This window comes from Dipodomys spectabilis, unplaced genomic scaffold (assembly GCF_019054845.1).
Source record: "Dipodomys spectabilis isolate Male_0828 unplaced genomic scaffold, ASM1905484v1 ptg000009l, whole genome shotgun sequence".
NCBI lineage: Eukaryota > Metazoa > Chordata > Mammalia > Rodentia > Heteromyidae > Dipodomys > Dipodomys spectabilis.
Genome location: NW_024870686.1, coordinates 16,549,746 through 16,573,809, shown reverse-complemented (window position 1 = coordinate 16,573,809; position 24,064 = coordinate 16,549,746). Strand labels below are relative to the sequence as shown.

Below are 24,064 nucleotides of genomic sequence, written 5' to 3'. Positions count from 1 at the left end.
TCATCAGTGCTTGACTCTAGCACTTGATCCAATTGGGATTAGAGCAAGGTAGGGCTATGAGTGGGAAATGTTTTATTTATTTTTTTAATTTTTTTTCGTTGTTCATGGGACTTGAATTCTAGGCCTGGGCACTGTCTCTGAGGTCTTCAGCTCAAGGCTAGTGTTCTTCCACTTGAGCCACAGTGCCACTTCTGGCCTTTTCTGTTCATGTGGTGCTGAGGTATCAAACCCAGGGCCTCATGCATGTGAGGCAAGCACTCTACCATTGAGCCACCTTCCCAGCCCCAGTTTTTTTTTTTAAAATTGTTATTATAAGGGTGATGTATAGAGGGGTTACAGTTACATAAGTCAGGTAATGAGTAAATGTCTTTTGGGACAATGTCACCACTTCCCTCGCTTTCTCCTAGTTTTTCCTTCCTGTCCTCATCTATAAGTTGTTAGATCATTTTCAACATAGTGTCTAGTGTCTGTCCCTCCATTTCTGTGAGGAAATCTTTTTATCATTATGAGAGCAGCAAATCAGTCTGTCTCATATTGGAAAATAAGGAAATACTGTTTATTTTGATGATAGGAAGGTAAAAGAGAGAATAACTTTTCAACTTTTTCTCTGGAAAAGTCTATGGCTTAGTAGGTATTTCAAAAATTTTATTGTAAATTAATTTATAATTGGGTATACTTATAGGGTGTAAGATGCTAAGAGTTATGAACACAATGTAGAATAATTAAAAAGCTAACTAATATATCCATTATCTCAAATACATTTTTTACTTTAAGTACTTGATTTGCTCTTTATAGATAAACGAGCCATTAATGGGAACTGGACAAATTACTCTACAAAAGTTGGGTGGTTAACAGTATATGGAAAACTAAAGGTTGTGACCTTATGAAGAAAACATTAATGAAAGGCTTCAAAGTTCAGCCAGAAACAAGTGTTCAAGAAGTTCACCAACTCTAATTAATAAACATTGAATGAGTATCTGCTATATATCTCATAATCTGATCTCCTTAGTTTCTTACCACCAGTATCAGACATAAAGTATGTAATCAATAGGTGGACTTTATTTTATTTTTGGTGGTGGTGTCACTAGGCTTCGAATTTAGGGCCTTGTGTTGCTAGGCAGATGTTCTACCTCTTGAACCATACCTCCAGCCTGAGTAGGCTGATTTTAATGAGAATAACTTTAAGAAGCCAACTGACATTTTCAGATTTGCAGTTTCAACCAGTTTCCTAGGGAAGAGTCTGTGCCTTGTAATAGGTAATATTAGAGCTTGATTAATTGTTTGATTAATTGTTTGCCTGGCACAGTGTGTGGTATCGGGGAGGATTCCAAGGTCAACAGGAAGGAGTATTCCCTGTCCTTCCTCTTAGCCTGAGTAGATTACAGTGGTTGAGAAGCCTGAATTGGAAAGCAGATGTTTATAGAGACAGTGAAAACATTCATACGGTGATCCACCACTCTACTTTGCTTGGGCTGGACTTCTAGATTTCCTAAATGGGTTCATTTACCAATACAAATGTTCTTTGAGTAAAACAAATTTAATTTGCTTGAGAGGGAAAGGAAAAGATACAGGAATTAGGGAGACTCTACATAGCCTCTCTGTGCCTTTGTTATGCTAATGTGATAAACTAATCCTGGGTGATTTAATAATGAATAATGGCTTTGTACATTTACTGTCTTTAGAATATTTGTTTGCATTTTAGCTAGGGGATTTAGTCACAATGGACAGTGGGGAAAATTTTTACTGGGGCTTGAGCTGGGGCCTAGATGCTGTCCTTTAGCTTTTTTCCTCAAGGCTATGCTACTTTCAGCTTTTTGCTAATTGATTTGAGCTAAGAGACTCAAGGACTTTTCTGAATCCTTAGATCTCAGCCTTCTGTGTAGCTAAGATTATAGGTATGAATCACTGGCACTTGTTTTTGAGGAAGGTAGATTTTCAAAAACCCTTAAGCTGGGCTCTGGGCGCTGGCCGCTGCGCTGGTCGCTGGTTGCTCACACCTGTAATCCTAGCTACTCAGGAGGCTGAGATCTGAGAATTGTGGTTCAAAGCCAGCCCGGGCAGGAAAGTCCATGAGACTCTTGTCTCCAATAAACCACCAGAAAACCTGGAAGTGGCTCAAGGAGGTAGAGCGCTACTTTTGAGCTGAAGAGCTCATGGACAGCGCCCAGGCCCAGAGTTCAGGCTGCATGACCAACCAAAAAAACCCTCCAAAACCAAAACCTTTAATGTTATAGAATCTTACCTAGTTCTTTGTGGTATAAGAGACCATTGCACTTTAAACTCACACTATTTCAAATTATTAACTAAATTTATATGTTAATGTAATCATATAAGTGGTAATATCAAAAAATAATGGAAAATCTTCCTTTCCTATATGCAGCCACTAATAATAGTTGTTGTAGAATATTTATTTATACATATACCATCATGCAAATATGTATTCAAGAGGATATATTTTTTATACATCTTGATCTGTGAAGTGATTACACATAAGGGAACATTACTTTCTCTTGATTCTTTTTAGGAAGATTGATAAAAGATTAAGTTATATATGAATAGTAATAACTTCAAAGTAGGAAGAAATAGTACATGGAACAGTAAAAATGCCAATCAAAAATGTATTGTAGGAAATAATGTGTATTTGAAGTTAGCAAAATTGACTAAAGAAAGCTATACACACACACACACACACACACACACACACACACACACACACACACACACACACACACACATGTATTTATAATTTATTAAAAGAATCTGGAGAACTGGTTTAGAGACAGTAAAAGGACCATTTGAGATTTGAGTTGCCAGTGAGTATGGGAAATGGGTCAGGAGAGTGAGGACTGGAAAGCTGGCTTTGGCCAAATCATTGTTAGCAGTCCTCAAATAACATGAGACCTGTTCTGTGCATGGCAGCTGTTGATATTTTCTGAGCAATGAGAGTATGGTATGAGAGCAGTAACTTCAGACTAGCTTTAGTCAAATGGAAATGTAATTAGTCTGTACAGCTGCTATGATTAAATAAAAAAAAATTGAGTCTGTGGAGTTGCATGGCTGGAAAGAAGAAGCAGTACATCCAAGAGTAATTGACATCTTTCTTTGGTGTTAGATGTCTCTGGTTACCATTACAAATAGGTTCAATGAAATTCTCCAGTGTCTTAATATTCCTTTTAGCCAATACATTCAGTCCCAAACCAAAAGTCCTATTCACAAATAGGAAGACTCAAGTCTTGAGATGTGAACACCATACTTTAAGCCTTCAAAATTCTGGGAAGTTTTTCTACTTCTCTTGAATTGTAAGGTAGTTTTGTTAAAGGTGTGTATGTACTAAGATGTTACGTTGGTAATTGATGTTGCCAGCTTAAGACTATCTGGTTTCATTTCCAAATGGTATTATTATTTTTTCAAATTCTTTATTGTGCCAAATGGTATTATTTTGGGGATAGAAAATGTCCTAGATTTTTTAAAATGTATACTTTGTAATCAAAATGGTGCAGACAGTTGTACTAAAATGATGAATCAGCAAGTTTGCTGCTGAGGGTTCAGACACGGTAGTTTCTGGGAAAGGCTGCTAATACTCAAATGATTGCACAAAAACTTGATTTTTGTTTTAAAGGCACAGCTTTCTTATGCAAGAAAAAATGCAAATTTGGAACTTGTATTTTTGTCCTTTACTGTTAGTTCACCTTTTAATCTAATGTTGACTGGTTGAATGAGGAAGGCAAGGATAAGTTGTTAGCCTTTCCCAGGGGTCTCTCCTGGCTACCTGAGAGCCAGGGTTTAGGTCCAGGCCACACTCAGTTTTAATCCTGGGGTATGTTCCTATAAATTCTCCAAGAACAGTGGAACTTTCTGCAACACTCATGAATTAGGACATGTGTTAGGCTTCTTTGTTCATATGCGGCTTTGGGAGAAGGTAGCTGGGAATTTGTTTGCCTCCGTTCATGAGGGGAACCTTCATTTAATCAGCTGTTTTTGACACTGTCTAGTTCTGGCAGACTTGTCATCCTGAGGTTTCCATGCATGGAGAGCCACAAGCTAATATGAAGAAACATAAATACAGTAATTTGAAGTAAAATGCCTCTGGGTCCAAAGTTTGCAAAAAGTAGTACATTGTGTATGAACTTGTTTAAACTACTCAGATCTATTTAATAAACTTCCTACTTTAACATTGAGTACACTTTTTGAGAAATCAGTTTACAAGTATTCATTTCTAAAGGAAATGAATTTCTTCATGTCTGCATGCCTGAGTGAGCTTGCCTAAAGTAATAGTAACTAAAATTGTACAGATATTTACTCCTATCTGTTCCTACAGAAACTCATCCCTTTGCACACCCTACTGCCTCCCTTGCCACCTCCTCCACAAATCTATAATAAGCTCATTTGTGTTCATTCTTATTTCCTGAGGCATATTGGAGGGAGGTTTCCGTACTGTACCACCATAGCCAGTTTTTTAAAGTTCATTTCCTTCTGAAGTACCACTGTCTTCATCTCCCAAAGCTGCATATCTTTTGTCTTCTTGAGCCAAGCCCATATAATGTGTTCTTTTTTTTTTTTTTTTTTTTTGAGGGAAGGGGGAGGCTTGAACTCAAGGGTTATACTGTCTTTTACCATTCTTGCTCAAGGCTATGGTGCTCTACCACTTTATCCACAGTTTCACTTTTGGTTTCTTCTTTTTTTAGTGGTTAATTTGGAGTTGAGTCACAGGGACTTTTCTGCCCAGGCTGACTTTGAACCACAATCCTTAGATCTTAGCCTCCTGATTAGATAAGATTACAGGTGTGAGCCACTAACTCCTGTCCTATTTTTCAATTACTGCTATAAATAATTTTAAACAACAACTTTTTCCATCACCTGTTATTTAGTTTCATAGTGGTAAGCATATGTAGAAAAGTTTTAAAAAAAGTTTCCAAGACAATGTGTTGGTTCCCTATCATCCTCTGCGGGTCCTGTTTAATATGTTAAATATTATTACAAATTCCTGGATTTAAAAATATGGTTATCTTTTTTTTTCTTTTGAGATGCATAGCCCAAGCTGCCTTTGAATATGACATCATCCTGCCTCAGCCTCCTGAGAGCACCATCATGGCCTGCTCATTATCATTCTTGAAGTTTATATTATTTCATCTTTGGCCAATAGAAGCCTTGTCAAGTTGGCTTATGAGTCCTTTTGCCATGACTCTAGTGGTCTTTGAGAGTTTCCTGCTATAATATGATTGCCTCACATTTAAATAAGCCCCATTCCTATCTGGAATTAGTTGTTTGTCCCAAAATAACCTTGGTTTCTTTTTTGCTTGTTTTTTTGTTTGTTTTGGTCAGTTGTGGGGCTTGAACTCAGGGCTTGGGCACTGTCCCTGAGCACTCTCTCTGCTCAAGGGTAACGCTCTACCACTTGAGATAAAAGGGCCACTTCTGGTTTTTGAATGGTTAATTGGAGATAAGAGTCTCATGGGGACTTTTCTTTTTTTTTTTTTTGTCGGTTGTAGGGCTTGAACTCTGGGCCTGGGCGCTGTCCCTCAGCTCTTCAGCTCAAGGCGAGCACTCTACCACTTGAGCTACAGCGCCACTTCCGGTTTTCTGGTGGTTTATTGGAGATAGGAGTCTCACAGTCTCTCCTGCCCGGGCTGGCTTTGAACCGTGATCCTCAGATCTCAGCCTCCTGAGTAGCTAGGATTACAGGCGTGAGCCACCAGTGCCCGGCTCATGGGGACTTTTCTATCTGGGCTAGCTTCTACCCCAAATCCTCAGATCTCAGCCTCCCGAGTAGTTAAGATTATAGGCATGAGCCACTGATGCCTGACAAAACCTTGGCTTCTTTTAGTGAAAATTGTGCTTTAAGAATTATTTTGTGTGTCAGGAAAAGCTGTGTTACAGGATTGGTCATTATTTTTTGATCTCCTCTTTGGAGACATCCTGAAAAATTATGTATGAAACCTGTGTTTTACACAGACTATTTAGATTTATATACTCTGTGTGCCCTCTTAAAAGCAAGTACCTCATACTTTGAATTTCAGAACCATCTTTGCCATTTGCGCATAGTATGTATTAGCATTGTTGATGGATTCAGAGGATATTTCTATAGCCTCAGTTTAATTTATAATCATTCATTTCTGACAAGGAACATTTGGATATTTGTAACATAATTTTTGAGCTGTTCAAATGATCAATATAGACACATAGTCATGAGCCACTGACAGGAGAAGCATATGAGAAATATCCCTGTCTGTCTTATCATTACTTTCAAGGATTGTACATGGCTGGTGTTCACATGTTCTCCACTCCTGCTGTAGTCTATTATTGTAAACATAGTAGACAAATGTAGAAGTTGTAATGTGAATGCCTTAGAGCAAACGCCTTAATAAGCTAAACTATATTTATTGTTCTTGCACTTGGCAAGTAAACATATACATTATCCATTTTAATTTTTACCCTGTTGTAATGTGGAGACTGAAATTCTCATTTCACAGATAGAAAAACTAAGGTTTCAAAAGGCTAAATGTGCCCCAGCTATGAAGCAAGTAGAGAACTATGAGTTAGACCTCGGTCCTTTCTACTCTGGAGCCTGCACACCTACCTACTTTAATATGTTTTTGATTGCAAAAGTTAGTTTGACATGATTCAGATTTATTTTTAAACTACTTGGAAATCTTTGGGATGGTTCTAAGATTTGTGTAGGAATGAATATCATTTTGCAGGTCTCAGAATGAACTTAAATGATATTTTATCTGCCTCTTCTATGCTCATGACAATGTTTATTAGTCAAGGAAGGGAGTTGTTTTTTTTTTTTTTCCTGCTGCATCTGGGTAAAGACCACAGAATCCCTTTTAATACAGCATTCCAGGAAGCCTGTAAAATATTACTAGAGTTGACTTACAATGTGAAACTCCATCTAGCATTATAAGTGAGAACCTCCTAGAATGCCAGTGATTCCCTGTATGCCTATATTTGTCTGTAATCACAATTTGATCTCTTCTCAGAGTTTCTAGAACTATGGTCCATTAATGCTTTTCTCTCTCTCCCCCCCTCTGTCTCTCTCTCTCCCTCTCCCTCCCTCTCTGTCTCCTTCCCTCCGTCCCTCCCTCCTCCTCTCTTTCTCTTTCTCTCTCTCTCTCTTTCCCTCTCTTTCTTTCTTTCCTTCCTTCCTTCCTTTCTTTCTTTGGCAAGCCAATTTTTATTGTGGAACTACTATTGAGTTTAGCCATCACATATTAATCACATGATTGGATTAACCCATTCCTGAAGATTGAGTGCTTTTTAAAAAAATTTGAAAATTGTTATTGTAAAGGTGTGATATACATAAGTCAGGTAAAGAGTACATTTCTTTTTGTCATCCCTTCCTTTACTCTCTCCCAGTTTTTCCTTCCTGACGCCACCCACAAATTTTCAATATCCTGTCTAGTGAATACAATTGCTGTCACAATTTGTCCCTCCATATCTGTGCCTCCCTTTACTTTCCCAAAGATAAATAAATAGAAAAAAAAAGAAAACTAAGAGAGCTAAAAAAAGCAAACAAACAAAAAAAATCTTTTGTTTCCATTTCCTGGAGAGTTAATGCTTAATTCTAGGAAATGGTTCAGGTCCATTACAAAACAACAAAAATATGTTTGAGCCAGGTGCCGGTGGCTCATGTCTGTAATCCTAGCTACTCAGGTGGCTGAGATCTGAGGATCGTGGTTTAAAGCCAGCCCAGGCAGGGAAGTTGGTGACACTCTTTATCTCCAATTAACCACCAGAAAATCAGAAATGACACTGTGGCTCAAATGGTCGAGCAATGGCCTTGAGCTGAAGAGCTCAGGAACAGTGCCCAGGTGCAGAGTTCATGCCCCACAACCAACCAAAATAAAAATAGTTTGGAGGACTCCTAAGTTTGAAAAAGAAAAACCATATTTCTGAAGCTTTATAGAATGTAGTATTGTATTAAGATTTTGAGAAATCCCACAGTAAAGACACTCATTTAACTCTGTAAATCATCCTTTTTCTTAAAATAATGAGATTTATTATTATTAAGAAATAACACATAAGTAGAGGTAAGATAGGCTCTGATTAAGGAAGGATTCAGGTAGGGAACATGGAGTAGTATCAACACCATTTCTCCATACTTTCCTCTGAATATCTTGGCTGTTTCCCTCCCCTGTGAGTCAGGTAAATTCTTGGGCTCTCAGATGACTGCATCAGTATTGGGAACCACAGCCACTCTGGATGGTTATCCAGTAGAAAAATAAGGAAAATGTTTGGTACAAGGAGAATGTTCTTAGAAATGTCCTTGGCAATGTTCCTCTCACATCTCATTGGCCAGGTTTGGGCAAGTGCCCATTCCTAACAAATTGTTGGCAAGGGGTACAGAATTTCTAACTGGCCTACATCACTCATTTAGACAGGAAGGAGTTTGTGGAGTCAAAACTAATGAACATTTTACTCTAGACTAATGCTAAGTTTCCTTGTTAGCCTTTAGCACCTCTGATTCCTCACTTTAGAATTAAACTACTTGCTGTTCTTCAATTTACCTTAATGCAGCATAGGTGTGGGCCTTTATAAGCACTCATTTTTAATTGCTAGATATGTAACTCAATTGGCCTTCCATATAGTCAGCTTTACCATATTCTCCATTTTTGTCAATAAACTTTTTGAAGGGAAAAGAGGAAATATTCTAATTTAATTCCAGATTTTGGCTTGTGTGATTGAATAGATGAAAGTGCCATGTGTATAGATTTGGCATGGTAGAAGAGGAAGATAGATAAATTTTGAGATGCAATGATTATGACTAGCTTTCAGCTCATTTGTTAAGCAAATCTGCAGAAGTACATTTGTTTTTGGTAGTCAGTATGCCCAGAGCATATATCACTGTAGTCTTATGATTAAATAGTAATGAGCCACAAGGTAGGAAAAGGAAGAACAGCCCTTGGAAGAGGGACAGAATGAGCATTCAGAAACTTAGTAGGCGAGAAACCCTGGAGAAGCACAAGAGAAACAGAGTAAATGGCCAGCAGTGTCAGGTAGAGCCTAGATCTGGACCAGAAGAAAGCTTGAATAGCATCCCCTGGAATTGGCAAGTTGGAGCCTTTGTAGACCCGTGCCATTAATGTTTGGGTCTTAATGTGGAGTGGTGAGAGTGGAGTTGGAGGCAGAAATAACACAACTTTCTCAAGTGACTGAAAATTTAGAATGTTTTTAAACTGTGCATAGTGGTTTCCTGGTGTGAACAAGAACAAAAGAAACCCAGAGTCATTTGGTATATCCAAGCATGTTTATATTCCCATACATGCAAACATGTGGTCCTCTCTGTGCAAAGATGGAATGGCTACTGCACAAAGGTCTGCCTTAACACAGTGCTTTTTCTTTCTTTTTTTTTTTTTTAATTTCTTGGGAGATTTTAGTTGTAGAAATTCAGCACATTTATTTTAGATAAAATGGAAGAATTTATTATTTTTTGCACTATATCTAGTACTGGATAAATTTTTATTCAGAAGGTAGAAGAAATGTAAAACTTTTCTTGTATGGATTGTTGAATTGTATTTCTATAATATAACTTGTATATATTGTAGTAATTCATGTCATACATCTCAGTATGATATGTATGTGTGTGTTGTCTAAGTTACTTTTTATGGGACTCAAGATGGTTGTTTCAAGAGGCCTACAAAATAAAAAGTCCCAATGAATAAAATTAGTTATATTTTTAAACTAAGCCCTAAATGTTTTATCACTATTTTTTATTAAGCCAATCAAGCAATAAATAGATTACTGTGGTATTTCCTGGCAGTAATAAGTTATGAAACAGTGAAAAAATAGGATTTCTGTTTGACTCTAGTTGTTGAATCACATAAAAAGCTTTCAAGCAGAGATGTATTTTAGTTCCTCCATCATTTATGTTCAGTAGTATCACTCATCAAAAATAATATATGTAAATCTCAAAATTCTTATGAAATGATTTCATGGCTTGATTTTACTTTTGAGTGGCTTTATTCCATGACACAGACTGGAGAATAAAATGTAAAGAAGATTTCAGAATAGGAAGAATAGTAGAATTCTATAGTATGGCTCATTAGTTACTTGATTATGAGTTTCCTTTAAGATCAAGCTATACTTCTTGAACACAGAGCATATATTTTATTTATAGTGCCCAACGAAGTGTTAGGCACACAGAGCTCACATCTCAGTAAATATTAGAAAATTGAATGAATTGGTGGAAATATGGCTCTTATCATAGAAACTACATGTCCTCAGAATTACAATAGAACCCGTAGTAAAATGGTTACAGAGCACGCAAACTGGTTTTAGGAATGCAAAAGTATAGTGACAGTGTTTTCAATGATCTTTTCCTAAGCTAGTTTGCTTTTTTCATTCTTTTGCTTCAGTCCCAGTAGGCATTCTATATTTGCCAATCCATATCAATTTATACAGCTGTCTGCCTATGTATTTTCAAGTGCTTCTTATGATTTCTGTTTCCAAATCTGGAACTGGTTTAAATATACTTAAATGTCTTTTAATGAAGTGGAGCATATTTTTTAGTATCATCATATTTGTATCTAAGAAATAAAATATGTTTTTCCCCAGAAGTGTCATTCTTCCAACTAAATGGAAATACATGCCTACATATTATTAACTTACCTTAAAATTTGTCTCTACTTACAGATTTGTAGAGATTTTTCTTCCTTGTTAATATTCATTTTTCTTTTAGAAAGCCAATTAATCACTAAGAAGCTTTTCTAAAGTGATCTCCTTGTAACAAAATCTGAAAGTATGAAAAGACATAGCATCAATCAATCCTCTCTAATGATGCTATAATCATTCTTTGGAAAGGAAATGTAAAAAAAAATTAGACTGTGCCTTGGAAGCATAATAGAAAACACTATCAGTGTAATGCTTTGTAATTTTAAGTAGTTCTACTATGGAATCTATAGTAATACTTTAAATAGTGCTGGCATTATTTCAAATTGAAGTGAAGAAATGGACATGTTCAGTATAATTTGTCAGGTTAATTGCAAAGAATCAATGACAGTCTTGCCATTCATTGCTTTTAGTTCCACTATATTGTGATGTCCTGTGTTTTTGCCATAGTGTGTAGTTCATTTCAATTTCATGATTGTTCAGAGAAAAGATGTGATTTCATATTCTTTCCTAGGATCTAGTCTCAGGCTTTTTCTTAATAGATGATTATCTTTCATTATGAATATACACATAATCTTGATTCTTATGCTATACATTCAGACAGACTTGTTCTTTGGCCTGAATACAACATGGACTTTGACAACTGATAAATGGTGTAATAAGCTACAGAAGTTGTCGGTGATCTAATTCACCATTTCTTGAAAGGTAAAATCATGTTAGGGCTTTATACTTCAGGAGAATGAGTTGGCTTTATTTTACTAAAGAGAAGGCCCCCACCTGCCCCTTAGGAATGGCTATCTGTTACTCATTTTCTATCTAGAGGTATACTTTTGGGAGAAGAGGCTAGAAAGAGATGTTTTCAGGTACCTATGCATAGTTTATACTCAAAAGCTAGAAAAGCTCAGTCCTTCTCTTCCAACTTCTCACCCCAATTTGTTCCTTCAGCTTTTTATCACTTGGTGGAAGACTCTTCCCAAAGTACAAGAACGTTCTTGAGGCATTACATACGTTAGAATCCAATACTACTATATTTCATAGACACTTTAAGATGTCTTAAAATATTTTGTACTATTATATGTAGAAAAGTAATATAGAAATGATTTTTTTAAAAGAAAGATGGAAGCCGGGCGCTGGTGGCTCACGCCTGTAATCCTAGCTACTCAGGAGGCTGAGATCTGAGGATCGCGGTTCAAAGCCAGCCCGGGCAGGAGAGACCGTGAGACTCCTATCTCCAATAAACCACCAGAAAACCGGAAGTGGTGCTGTAGCTCAAGTGATAGAGCGCTTGCCTTGAGCTGAAGAGCTAAGGGACAGCACTCAGGCCCAGAGTTCAAGCCCCACGACTGACAAAAAAAAAAAAAGATGGAGACAAACTAAAACTAAAAGTAGAATGAGAGAATAGTTGAATTATGGCACAAGCCATTCAAAATATATTTCAAGTCTTCTGTTACAGAAACGATGTTCATAATACGTTACCTTTTTAAAATTTTTGTTTGTTATTGTAAAGGGTTTACAGTTCCATAAGTAAGTTATGAGTACATTTCAGTTTGAACAAAGTCATCCCTTCCCTTGCTTTCTCTGTTTTCCCTCCCTGCCACCTGTTGTATAGTTCATTTTCAACAGTGTCTATTAGAGCATCACTGCTGCATTTGTTCACCCATTTCTGTGCTCCTCGTCCTCCCCCAAACAGATAAACTTACAAACAAGACAAAATGTACAGAAAACAAAGACAGCAACAAAGGAAAAAAATTGTTTCCATTTCTTGGAGTTCATTTAGATAAATATCATTTTATATGATCATATACACATAGCTGTTGAGCCTTTATGAGCCTTTTTTGTTGTTGTTGTTGGTGGTGGTGGTCCTTGGACTTGAACTCTGGGCCTGGGCGCTGTCCCTCCGCTCTTCAGCTCAAGGCTAGTGCTTTACCACTTGAGCCACAGTGCCACTTCTGGCTTTTTCTGCTTATGTGGTGCTGAGGAATCTAATCTAGGGCCTCATGTATGCAAGGTAAGTACTCTACCACTGAGCCACCTTCCCAACCCGAGCCTTTAAAATAAAAAAAAGATATGGAATTGATTCTAAATTTCCTTTAAAATTATACATATGGAAAGAGTACTGATAATAATTTTACAATTATTAATATGTTCTCAGACAATGCTGTACTTTGCATCAGTTCACCAAATGCTCACACTGACCTTAAACAGTAGGTGTTATACACTGACCTTAAACAATAGTTTACTATTACTATTTTACTGAGAAAACTGAGGAACAGAATAACTTGCCCAAAATTAAATAGTGAGAGTTGAATATATTAACAAGAAGTAAACCCAGCAAAATACCAGTAATCTTCTCTGGGATGGTTTTATGGTTCAGCTTAATTCTTTACATCTACAAGGTTTTATAGAATTTATCTCCTCTTTATTTACTTGAAAATAATCTTTTAAAAAGACAATGTATTGAGATGCCAGCAGCTTATACCTGAATTCCTAGCTACTGAGGAGGCTGTGATCTGAGGATCACTGTTCACAGCCAGCCCAAGGAGGAAAGTCCCGAGACTCTTATCAGCAGTTAATCACCAAAAAGCCAGAAGTGGAGCTATGGCAAAGTGGTAGAGAGATAATCTTGAACAAAAAGCTCAAGGACATTGCCTATGCCTTGAGTTCAAGGCTTAATACTGGTACACACACACACACACACACACACACACACACACACACACACACACACACACACACACACACACACACACACACACACACACACACGAAAGGCTGAATTTCAAAAGTTAACTTTTCTTTTGGGTATTTAAAGTGGAAATGATGGGTGGCTTGGAGGGGAAATTCTGTTGTGCTATTATTACCCAATAGAGTGATTACAGATACAATAATGTGTCTATTTAAAAAAGCAACAAAAATATATATTAAAAAAAGAAAGATGAAAAGATTAAAAAAAATTAAATATGGTCTCACAGTGTTGCCTAGGTTAGCCTCATCCATGTTCTCAGGTGATCCTCCTGCTTCAGCTTTCTGAGTAGCTGGCATTACAGGCATGCACTACTTATGTCCAGCTTAGAAGAAAGAATTCAAGGTTTTCATCATAAAGAAATTATAAATGTTGGAGATGATATGTGTATTTAATGTGAATTTTACAACTTCTATTGGAAAAATGGGAGGAGATATAAATACACTTTTTCTATCAATACAAAACACCCCATATGATCAATCACTTTTTAGTGTAATTGTTTGACAATTTTCTTTATGGCTGAGGAAAAGAAGATATTCTTTAACTTTTGATTTTGGAGAATAAAATACAAACCTGGCTTTTTGTCAAATTAGCCATTGTTTAGATACTTAAATATTTGTCCAATAATGGGAAGTAAAGGCATAGGCCCAGCAGAACATCTCCAGAAAATGTGCACTTCTCTAAAGCATAACTTCAACGGCAAAATACTTGCAAATGGTACATTCCATTATGCTTCTTAAGAAACTCCCTGCTGGGCGCCAGTGGCTCATGCCTGTAATCCTAGTTACTCAGGAGGGTGAGATCTGAGGATCGTGGTTCAAAGCCAGCCCAGGCAGGAAAGTCTGTGAGACTCTTATCTCCACCAGAAAATGGGACGTGGTGCTGTGGCTCAAGTGGTAGAGTGCTGGCCTTGAGCTGAAGAGCTCAGGGACAGCACCTAGGCCCAGAGTTCAAACCCCACCATGAACAACAAAGAAAGAGAGAGGGGGAAGGGAGAGAGGGAGGGAGGAAGGAAGGAAGGAAGAAAGGAAGGAAGAAAGGAAGGAAGGAAGGAAGGAAGGAAGGAAGGAAGGAAGGAAGGAAGGAAGGAAGAAGCTCCCTTTGCTTAACTTTTTAATTCTTTTCCACCATTCTGTCCCTTTAGAATCAGTTATCAGTCATCCATCCACACAATAAAGCAACTTTCTTAACAGTTGGTAACATTTTAAATTTTATTATTGATAACAGCTATCTATACTCAGCTGCCTCTGTCAGGCATTCTGCCAAGTCCTTTATGTGAATGAATAGTTGCAGATAGATGTCCTTGGGTCAGACAAGATTCAGTTTGGTCCAACAGTGTAAACACACAGTATGCAATAACATTGAATTAGTTGGAAATATCACCTAAAAGTTTTGATTTCTATTTATTTTAATAAAAGTTAGAACATGTATCAGTATAATGGTCACAAACCTCCTTCACTCATTTATAGTGCTTAAAGGATTACTTTGAGAATAATATAGTTTGTGAGAATGTTAGTCATGAGACCCCAGTGGATTGTCAGATGCTCAGAACCCTTGGGAAGACTTAGCCACATGACCTGCTTCATAGAGCCAGAGCTCTACCACTTGAGCCACAGTGCCATTTCCGGTTTTCTGGTGGTTTATTGGAGATAAGAGTTTCACAGCCTTACCTGTTGGGGCCAGCTTTGAACTGTGATCCTCAGATCTCAGTCTCCTGAGTAGCTAGGATTACAGGCTTTAGCCACTGGTGCCCAACTTTAAAAAGTAATTTATATGCATAGTAACTCAGTTATTTTTGGCCTAGGGTTTTTGTTTTCTGCTTTTTTTTTGTCCTTTCTATTCTTTTTAAGAATTTTATTTATTTTTGTAAGTAGAGACAGGGTCTCCTTGTGTAGTCAAGCTAACCTTGAGCTCATTCTTGATTAAGATCTTCCTGTCTCAGCCTCCCAAGTACTGGGATTAGAGCCTTATACCATAGTGCCTGTTTTTTTTTTTTTTTGTTTAGTATCACCATCTTGATAAACTGATCTCAAATTTGTGGTTCCAGTGATCATTCAACCTCAACCCCTGGCCTGGCCCATTGTGTCCAATTTTCTAATCTTCTCTATTCTCCTTCATTATTGAATATCTGTCAGGCTTTGGTGTTGTGATAAGGATATGAACTTTTTTTCTTTCTGATAAAGGATAGTGAGTCCTAATGGAGGAGGTGTATGTGTTTGGGGGAAATTCAGAACCAGATTAGAAAATCAGATTGACAAAATAACAGGGCTTTAAATGAAAATAAAAACAAATGTTACTCATGAACTAGCCTTCTCTTTATGTGACAAAATACTCATAGAATTTACCATCTTAAATATTAATTGTACATCTCAGTGGTACTAAATTCATTCATAATCCTTTTTAACCATCTCACTAAGTTTTAATCTTATAAAACTGAAACTCTATTCTCATTAAAGAATTACTTTCTGTCTCTTGGCAACCACCATTCTAATTTCCTTCTTACCCTTTTAAAACTAAAGATACCAGAGGCCTTATTTAGATTCAGTCAGTAATGACAAACATATGTTTATATAAGTTTTTCAAATGAGGAGCTAAAAGAAATCTGCAGACATATGGCAAGAGGCAGTAGATCCATAACCAGAGAGAGAAAAAAAGTGGAACTGATGTTTAAATTAAAGGTTTTGAAGGAAGTTGTAATGTGTTTCAAATGTGCATGCTGTTTTAGTTAAGTATTCTGTTGCTGTAACAAATCCCTGAATTAAATCAACTGATAAAGGAGAAAATGTTTTGGCTCACAGTCAATTGTCACTTGCTCTGTTGCCTTTGGGCCTGTGGGCAATCATGGTGGATAGCTTGTCGTCAAGAAAACTGATCACCTCATGGTGGTCAGGAAACAGAGGGAGGAGTAGCGGTCTGAATACTGCCTTTAAGGTCATGCCTCCAATAGCCTAATGGTTTTTCACTTCCTACCCCACTTCCTAAAGGCTCTACCACCTCCTACTAATACCACAGAATGGGAACCAAGCCTTTAGTTAAGCCTGTGGCCTTTGGGTAACATTCAGGTTGCAAACTGTAACTGGTCATTGAGGCTCACATTTGTAATCCTAGCTACTTAGGTAGCTGAAATCTGACTGGTCCAAAGCCACTCTGGGCAGGAAAATCCATGAGACTCCATAAGCAGCCAAATAAAAGGCTGGACTTGAGGCATGGCATATGTGGTAGAGTGCCAGCTATAATAGAAAGAGCCAAGCCACAGTATCAGGCCCTGAGTTCAAGCCCTGGTACTTGTGTGTGTGTATGTATGTGTATGTATGCACGCACACATGTGTAATACATGCACTGCATGTCACTCACATTCATACCTCTTTCTCTCCCAGCCCTTTAAAGACTGTTTGCATTTTAAGGATTTCTGATCAGGGCTTTATCAACTAAGTGGTTTTGTTTTTTTTCAAGTATGGGTCAGTAAAGCTACCATAGTCATACTTGGAAAACTATAACCAGACTACTTATCAAAGCTTTGATAGGTAGTGATTAAACTTATTTGTTGATCGTATAGCCTTCTTAAATATTTAATTCAATTAAAGATTACCCAGAAAATTTGTAAGTTTTTAAAATGTCTATCTGATTTTTTTTTTTTTTTGGTCCGGTCGTGGGACCTGAACTCTGGGCTTGGGTGCTGTCCCTCTGCTCTTCAGCTCAAGGCTAGCACTCTACCACTTGAGCCACAGCGTCACTTCCGGCTTTTTTTTTCCTGCTTATGTGGTGCTGAGGAATCAAACCCAGAGCCTCATGCATGCAAGGCAAGCGCTCTCCCACTGAGCCACCTTCCCTGCCCCTATCTGATGTTTAAAAAAAAAATTATAATCCTTATCATTTCCTCAATTTTTTCTTTAATGAAATAGACAAAAATAAGAATAAAATCTACTGACCATATAATTTTATTGCTTGAAAGGATCTTTGGTCTTTTTAGTTCATAAAATAAATTTATTAGTTTATGATTTTTTTTAATTCCATGGGAAAGTATTGAATGTTTGTTGAGTTATAACATAAGGATATGTCTGTTCTTTTGTGGGTGTAATGCATACATCTTAAGATTTGTTTGTTTGTTTAAAAAGTATTTCTACTAAGAAATCTTAAAGCTATGGCTTTTGGATTTTAATAACAATAATCATGAACAGCAATGACATTCTTGGCACTTGTCCCAAGGACAGCATGAAACTAAGCCAAGGAGGAGAAATTGACTACTTCCAATTTGGTGACCTAGAGCCATGGAATTAACTGCAGCTGTGTTGATGTGGCATGCTTGAGAACAAAGTGATTTCCTCATGCTTGTTTGCTGGATGAAAGCAATAATAGAGATAGCCATTTAGAGCTCCTTAGTGACATGGTAATGCTGATTAAGCACTGGGAGTATTTCTTATGCACTGAAAAGGCTTTGTGATTAAAAAAAAAAAAGTTATGTGCCTCTGGGCCAAGAAGTAGGCTTCAATTACATTATACTTGCTTTTGATCACTTTGTGTATACTCCAATTATTTTTATTAGGGTCTTACCTGCCAAATAATGGTATTTTAATGTTGTAGATAATCTCTCTTTTTGTTATTTAAAAATTCCAAACAATATGGCTATAATAGTAATTTAAAACATTATTATTATACATTATATTATATAATCTATTATTATTACATATTTGCTATTATATTATTATAGAGAATAAGAAGTTAAAAATTAATGCCATCTGGGCTGGGAAGGTGGCTGAGTTGTAGAGTGCTTGCTTTGCATGCATGAGGCCCTAGGTTAGATTCCTCAGCACCACATAAGCAGAAAAAGCCAGAAGTGGTACTGTGGCTCAAGTGGTAGAGCATTAGCTTTGAGCTGAAGAGCTGAGGGACAGCACCCAGGCTCAGAGTTCAGGCTCCATGACCGACCAAAAAAAAAAAAAAAAAAAAAATATATATATATATATATATATTTATGCCATCTAAGAATCAACTTTTAATAGTTTGGTGTTTGTGGTTATAAAACTTTTCATTTAGGTGTATGTGTGTGTACACACATATATATATAGCTAAAGGATATTTTTAAGAAAAATTAATGTGCAATAGCTTGTCATTTTTTTTTTTTGTGGTGCTGAAGATTGAATCTAGGACCTTGCACATGCAATGCAAATGCTGTACCACTGAGCTATGCATCTAATCCTTTTTTAAACTCCTTTGACAGTACCAGTTTTTATAATTTTCAATATAAAGGTCTTTTACCTCCTTAATTGGGATTTCCTTATTATTTTTTTCAGGACTTCGGGTTTGAATACAGGGACATGCCCTTGCTAGGCAAGAACTCTACTGCTGAACTGCACCTCCTGCCTTTTTTTGTGGTAGTTATTTTGGAAAAATTTTTTTTTTTTTTCTGCCTGGTCATGTGTCTGGATCACAGTCTACCTGTTTTAGGCTTCCCATAGTTGGTGGAATGGTGCAGCTTCCCACTGTTGAGAAAAAATCTTTTGAACTCCATTGCCCAGATTGGCCTGGAATTGCTGCTTCTTGATGTCAGCCTCTCATGTAGGATGAAAGGCATGAACCACTATACTTGTCAGTGGAGCAGGGGTCTTATGAACTCTTTTTCCCTGGGTGTCCTTAAACTACAATCCTCCCAATCTTAGCCTCTCAAGTAGATAATTGCAAGTTAAACTACCAGCACTCAGCTGGTATTTTATGTTTTGTTTTTTTATCAGTTGTGCAGCTTGAATTAAAGGCCTGGGCTCTGTCTTTGAGCTTTTTTCGCTCAAGGCTAGTGCTATTCAACTTTGAGTCACAACACTACTTCCAGTTTTCTGTTGGTTAATTGGAGATATGAGTCTCACGGATTTCCCTGCTTGGGCTGGCTTCAGACCATGAGCCTCAGATCTCAACCTCCTGAGTAGTTAGATTACAGGCATGAGACACTGGTGCCCAGCTTGGTATTTTGTTTTTGGAGGCTATTATGAATGGTATTTTCCTGCTTTCGTTCTTGGCTGGTTTATTGTTGGTGTATAGAAATGTTACTGGAGGAACTGGGAAGGTGGCTCATTGGTAGAGTGCTTGCCTTGCATGCATAAGGCCCTGGGTTAGATTCCTCAGCACCACATAAGCAGAAAAAGCTGGAAGTGGTGCTGTGGCTCAAGTGGTAGGGCGCTAGCCTTGAGCTGAAGAGCTGAGGGACAGTGCCTAGGCCCAGAGTTCAGGCCCCACGCCCGACCAAAAAAAAAAAAAGAGAGAGAGAAAAAAATGTTACTGGCTTTTCTACTTATTTTTTTTATCCTACTACTTAGATGAAAGTGTTTGTCAAATCTAAAAAGTTTTCTGATAGAATTTTTAGGGTCTCATAAGTATAGGAACATATCATCTATAAATAAAAATAATTTGATTTCTCTTTTATTAGTATCCTTTTAATTTTTTCTCTTTCATTTTTGTCTGAGAATAATTTGTCAGTCTGATGGTATGTCATTACTTGGGTTTATGTTTCTCTAATAAAAAGCTTGCATTTTTCATATATTTATTGGATATTTATTATCTTTTATGATTGCTCTTTCGATTTCTTTGCTTGGTTTTCTTGAGTTATTTTTCTTATGTTAGTTGCTAATCGTAGATAATTATTTTATAGCCTATCATTTATATTTTATATTTTGTTAATAGAATCTTTTATCAACTAGGAATTTTTCATTTTAAATAGTTGTGTGTATCTTTGTTTTCCTTCATTAAATTTGGATTTTGTACCATTGCTTTTCTTTATAAAATAAAATATTATTTTAAATAGACCTCCTCTATTCCAAGATTAAACAGCATTTCACATATTTTTTTTTTTTTTGGGTCCGGTCGTGGGGCCTGAACTCTGGGCTTGGGCGCTGTCCCTCAGCTCTTCAACTCAAGGCTAGCGCTCTACCACTTGAGCCACAGCACCACTTCTGGCTTTTTTCTTTTTGCTTATGTGGTGCTGAGGAATCGAACCCAGGGCCTCATGCATGCAAGGCAAGCGCTCTCCCACTGAGCCACCTTCCCAGCCCTCACATATTTTGTTTTAATTCTTTTTTTTTTTAGTTTAAGAAAATGTTTAGGTCTACAATCAGTTTGAAGTTATTTATAAAGTATAAGTAAGCTTGCTACTTTTTCTCACATGAATCTAAAATTACTTCAGTGTCATTTATTGAATAGTGTGTGTGTGTCTACTCATTGATTTCAAATTTTTCTTAATCTTGGGTTCCCATTTCATATTTTCCTATTTTTCTATTTATTTCTGTATTCCTACACTTGCCATTATGCTGCAGTGATACCTGGGAGGGGAAAAATTCTTTTTTTCCAAAAATTTTAACTGGTATCAGCAATTTATTTTTCAGAAGAACATTAGTTCTTATCCTAATACTTTTTTTAGTCTAGTACTCCAGGTTTCATTTTTATATGTTGTTTATTTAGTTCGTCTTTTTCCCTTTCCATTTCAGAAGCTGGAGTGTGGAAACTCACAAGAGACAGTTCAGCCTAGAAGGGTAGTCATTTCTCATAATATGGATAAAGCTTTGAAAGAAGGTAAGAATTATATAATTTCATTGTAAGACAATTCATTTATGTTCTAAAAGGAAAATAATAATCCAGCACATTTATCATTAGGAATTTTTCTATGAATTAGTATTTGATAACTATACCAGAAATATCTGTATTTTTGGTTGAGTGGAAGTAATTTAAAAACTTACTGAACAGGAATATCCGTATCACATGAAGCTACCCAGCCAGATGGAGCTTGGTCTACTGTGCGAAGTACAGGTCTGCTGTCTGTCTCTCAAGTACATATCAAAAATCACATTTTTTCTTCTAGATATAGCCTAGGGAAAATGTGTTAGAGATGAAGCTATTGTTTTATGCTAGAGACCCTTAAATTTTTCCTAAAGCTACATTTCCTTGAAATATAGATAGAAGACTTGTAAGCATCTTTTTAATTTACTATTAAATCTGATTAGTTCTATTGTCTAATTTTCACTAGACTAACTTGAATTGTCTTACAGGTATGGACCAGGTAATTTTGCAATTACTGAGTAATAGCCATTTGCCCAGTCATTTCCTGAATGCTAGGTTCAATTGCTTATTTCGATGGTCCTTTAGTATTTGTGAAGATTTTTCTTTTCCTTTTTAATGTGGAAGATTGAACCCAGCGTTTAGTGAGTGGTAAGCATGTGCTGAATTGAAAATATAACACTTCATGTGATTTTATCCTTTGCATAGTATTGTGGATGTTACCTTAGACTTTGTCTTGTAAGTTACTGTTGGAATGGCTTAGAAATACCATTACCTTAACTATTTTTTATGATGGGTTTCACAAATGCATTGTTAAATGTATATTTCACAGTGAATACATTTCTATTAGTTTTGATTGGCTTTCAGTGGGTTTCTATTTGTTATTGCTATGTTGTAGATCAAACATGGGACTTTAGGCATGATAGGCAAATCTTTAACTACTGAGTAAAAACTCTCAGCCCATTAGTACTTTTCTAAATTTCAGTGACAAATTATCCTACCTATACAAAGGGTCAAAACAATCAGGTAACAGAAGATATCTGTTCTTGATAAGGTGAATCTAATGTGTAATAATTTTGTGGGATGGGTCCTGGACTTGAACTCAGGGTCTCACACATGCTAGGAAGATGCTATATCACTTGAGCTGTTTTTCCTAGCCCTTGTAGTTTTTACTAGACTTCCCTGTTGGCTATTCCAGAGGAGGCTAGCCTATTCAGAAATTATATGGTGATACTAAGGAAGCAAAGTTTATATCTGAAAGGCTTTGACTTCATGCACCCCTTTAGACTCATCTTATTTAGTTTGTTACTTTTTGCCAATTGGCATGCAATATTTAGACCTTTTTGTTCAATGAATAAACTGATCAATTGATACAAAAAGGAAATAATCCTAAATTCAGGGGATTATTACTCATGCCTATAACCCTTCTCAGGAGGCTGAGATGTGGAAGATTGAGGTTCTGAGATGTGGAAGATTGAGGTTCAAAACTAGCCAGGTCTCCATTTTCAATAAACAGGCAAAATTCTAAACTGAAGCACATACACACACATAAACACACACACACATACACAATTGCACATATTTTTACTAGGCTTTGGGTTCAATACCCCACATAAAAAAGGAAACATATTCCATAAAGAACCATGGAAATGAGCAATAGAATTATTGATGTGCTTTATTGTTATAAGTAGATCAGGAGGACTAGTTATTTGTTCCAGGAGATCCAGGCCCTAGACTTTTATGATGTGTTGTGGAGAGACCTCATATGATTATCCTAGATAATATCCTAGATATGATTATAATCATATGAGGTCTATCTAGGATAATCATAATGAGGTAGGATTCTTCCTAAATTAATTGACCTCTTATTGAAGACAGAAACCAAATAATAATTGAACAGGAAAAATTAAATATTAAAAACTTTTATATATGCAATTAATCACTAAGGGGGTAAAGAGAATAAATAATATAGGAGGAATATATAATGGGAGTGGCCAGTAGCTCTAGGTACTGAAGCAAAACATTTGAGGATGGAATAAATTTGGAAGAAATGTACTTCACTTCAGTACTCAGTTGTAGGGCTCTTGGAAAAGGTGTAGCATTGGCCTACATAATGGTTGAGAAGTTTGGGACAACATCACAGGCTAGGGAAAGTATATTACTACTTTAAGTGGATGTGTGTGTATATGTATTGTATGTGTATATATGACATACACGCATATACACATGTACTTAACTGAGTGTTTTCAAAATTAGATTATTTAAAAAATCTAGAGCATGTAGTTTTAGTTAGATGAGGGTCTTTAAAAGATGTAGTGATAATTACCTGTCTTGTCTTGAGTTTTCTATGTTGTTTATATTTTAAACAATATTAAACACTAGGCAGCTAGTGTCTTGTAAAAATGCTGCCTTGGCATTTGGTTCTTTCATCTGAGATTTACTCATTGCTTTGTTTATTCCTGATAGTGTTTGACTACAGTTACAGAGATTATATCCTCTCTTGGTATGGTAACCTCAGCAGAGATGAGGGACAGCTTTACCATCTGCTCTTGGAAGACTTTTGGGAAATTGCCAGACAGCTACGCCACAGGCTGAGTCATGTGGATGTGGTTAAAGTTGTCTGCAATGATGTTGTGAGGACTCTACTCACTCACTTCTGTGACCTGAAAGCAGCTAATGCCAGGTAACTATTACATCAATAGTTTCTTCCCTTTTCAGTTCTTTTATTGAGTAAAGGGTCAAAATCAAAGTAATCCTATAGAGTAGTCTGTCTCTTATTGGCACTTGACCTGAAAATATAAACATTTGGAGTGAGAGTAATTATGATGTTCTGATAAAGTGGAATTTTTTGGTAACTTTTTAATATAAACTATTCAAATAGGTGGTTTATATTTTAATTTTTTAAATAAGATAATGAAATGAATTTTATTAAGATTGTACCATTACTTCCAGTAATATGGGTACTTGGAGATAGAAAAATTTAAATATAGCATTTTATAATGTAGAGTTTGCAAAGTTTAGAAAACTTTAAGCATACTTTATTTTCTCGTATTTATTTATTTATTATTAAGAGAAGTTCCTGTATTAATAGTGTAGTGACATCACAATATCTTGGAAACCGTTTTTTTTTGTTTTTGTTTTTTTTTTGGTGTGTGTACACTGGTCCTGGGGCTTGAA

The 24,064-nt window shown here is 36.5% G+C and overlaps 1 protein-coding gene across 2 annotated transcripts in view; it reads left to right on the top strand.

The window, feature by feature from the left end:
* Snx25 (sorting nexin 25) overlaps positions 1-24,064 on the top strand; it is a 92,669-nt gene that overhangs the window by 3,845 nt on the left and 64,760 nt on the right. For both annotated transcript variants that reach the window (XM_042700064.1, XM_042700067.1), the window contains exons 2-3: positions 20,821-20,905; positions 23,354-23,570. In XM_042700064.1, the coding sequence (XP_042555998.1) occupies positions 20,821-20,905; positions 23,354-23,570 (302 nt within the window). The remainder of the gene's footprint in view (positions 1-20,820; positions 20,906-23,353; positions 23,571-24,064) is intronic.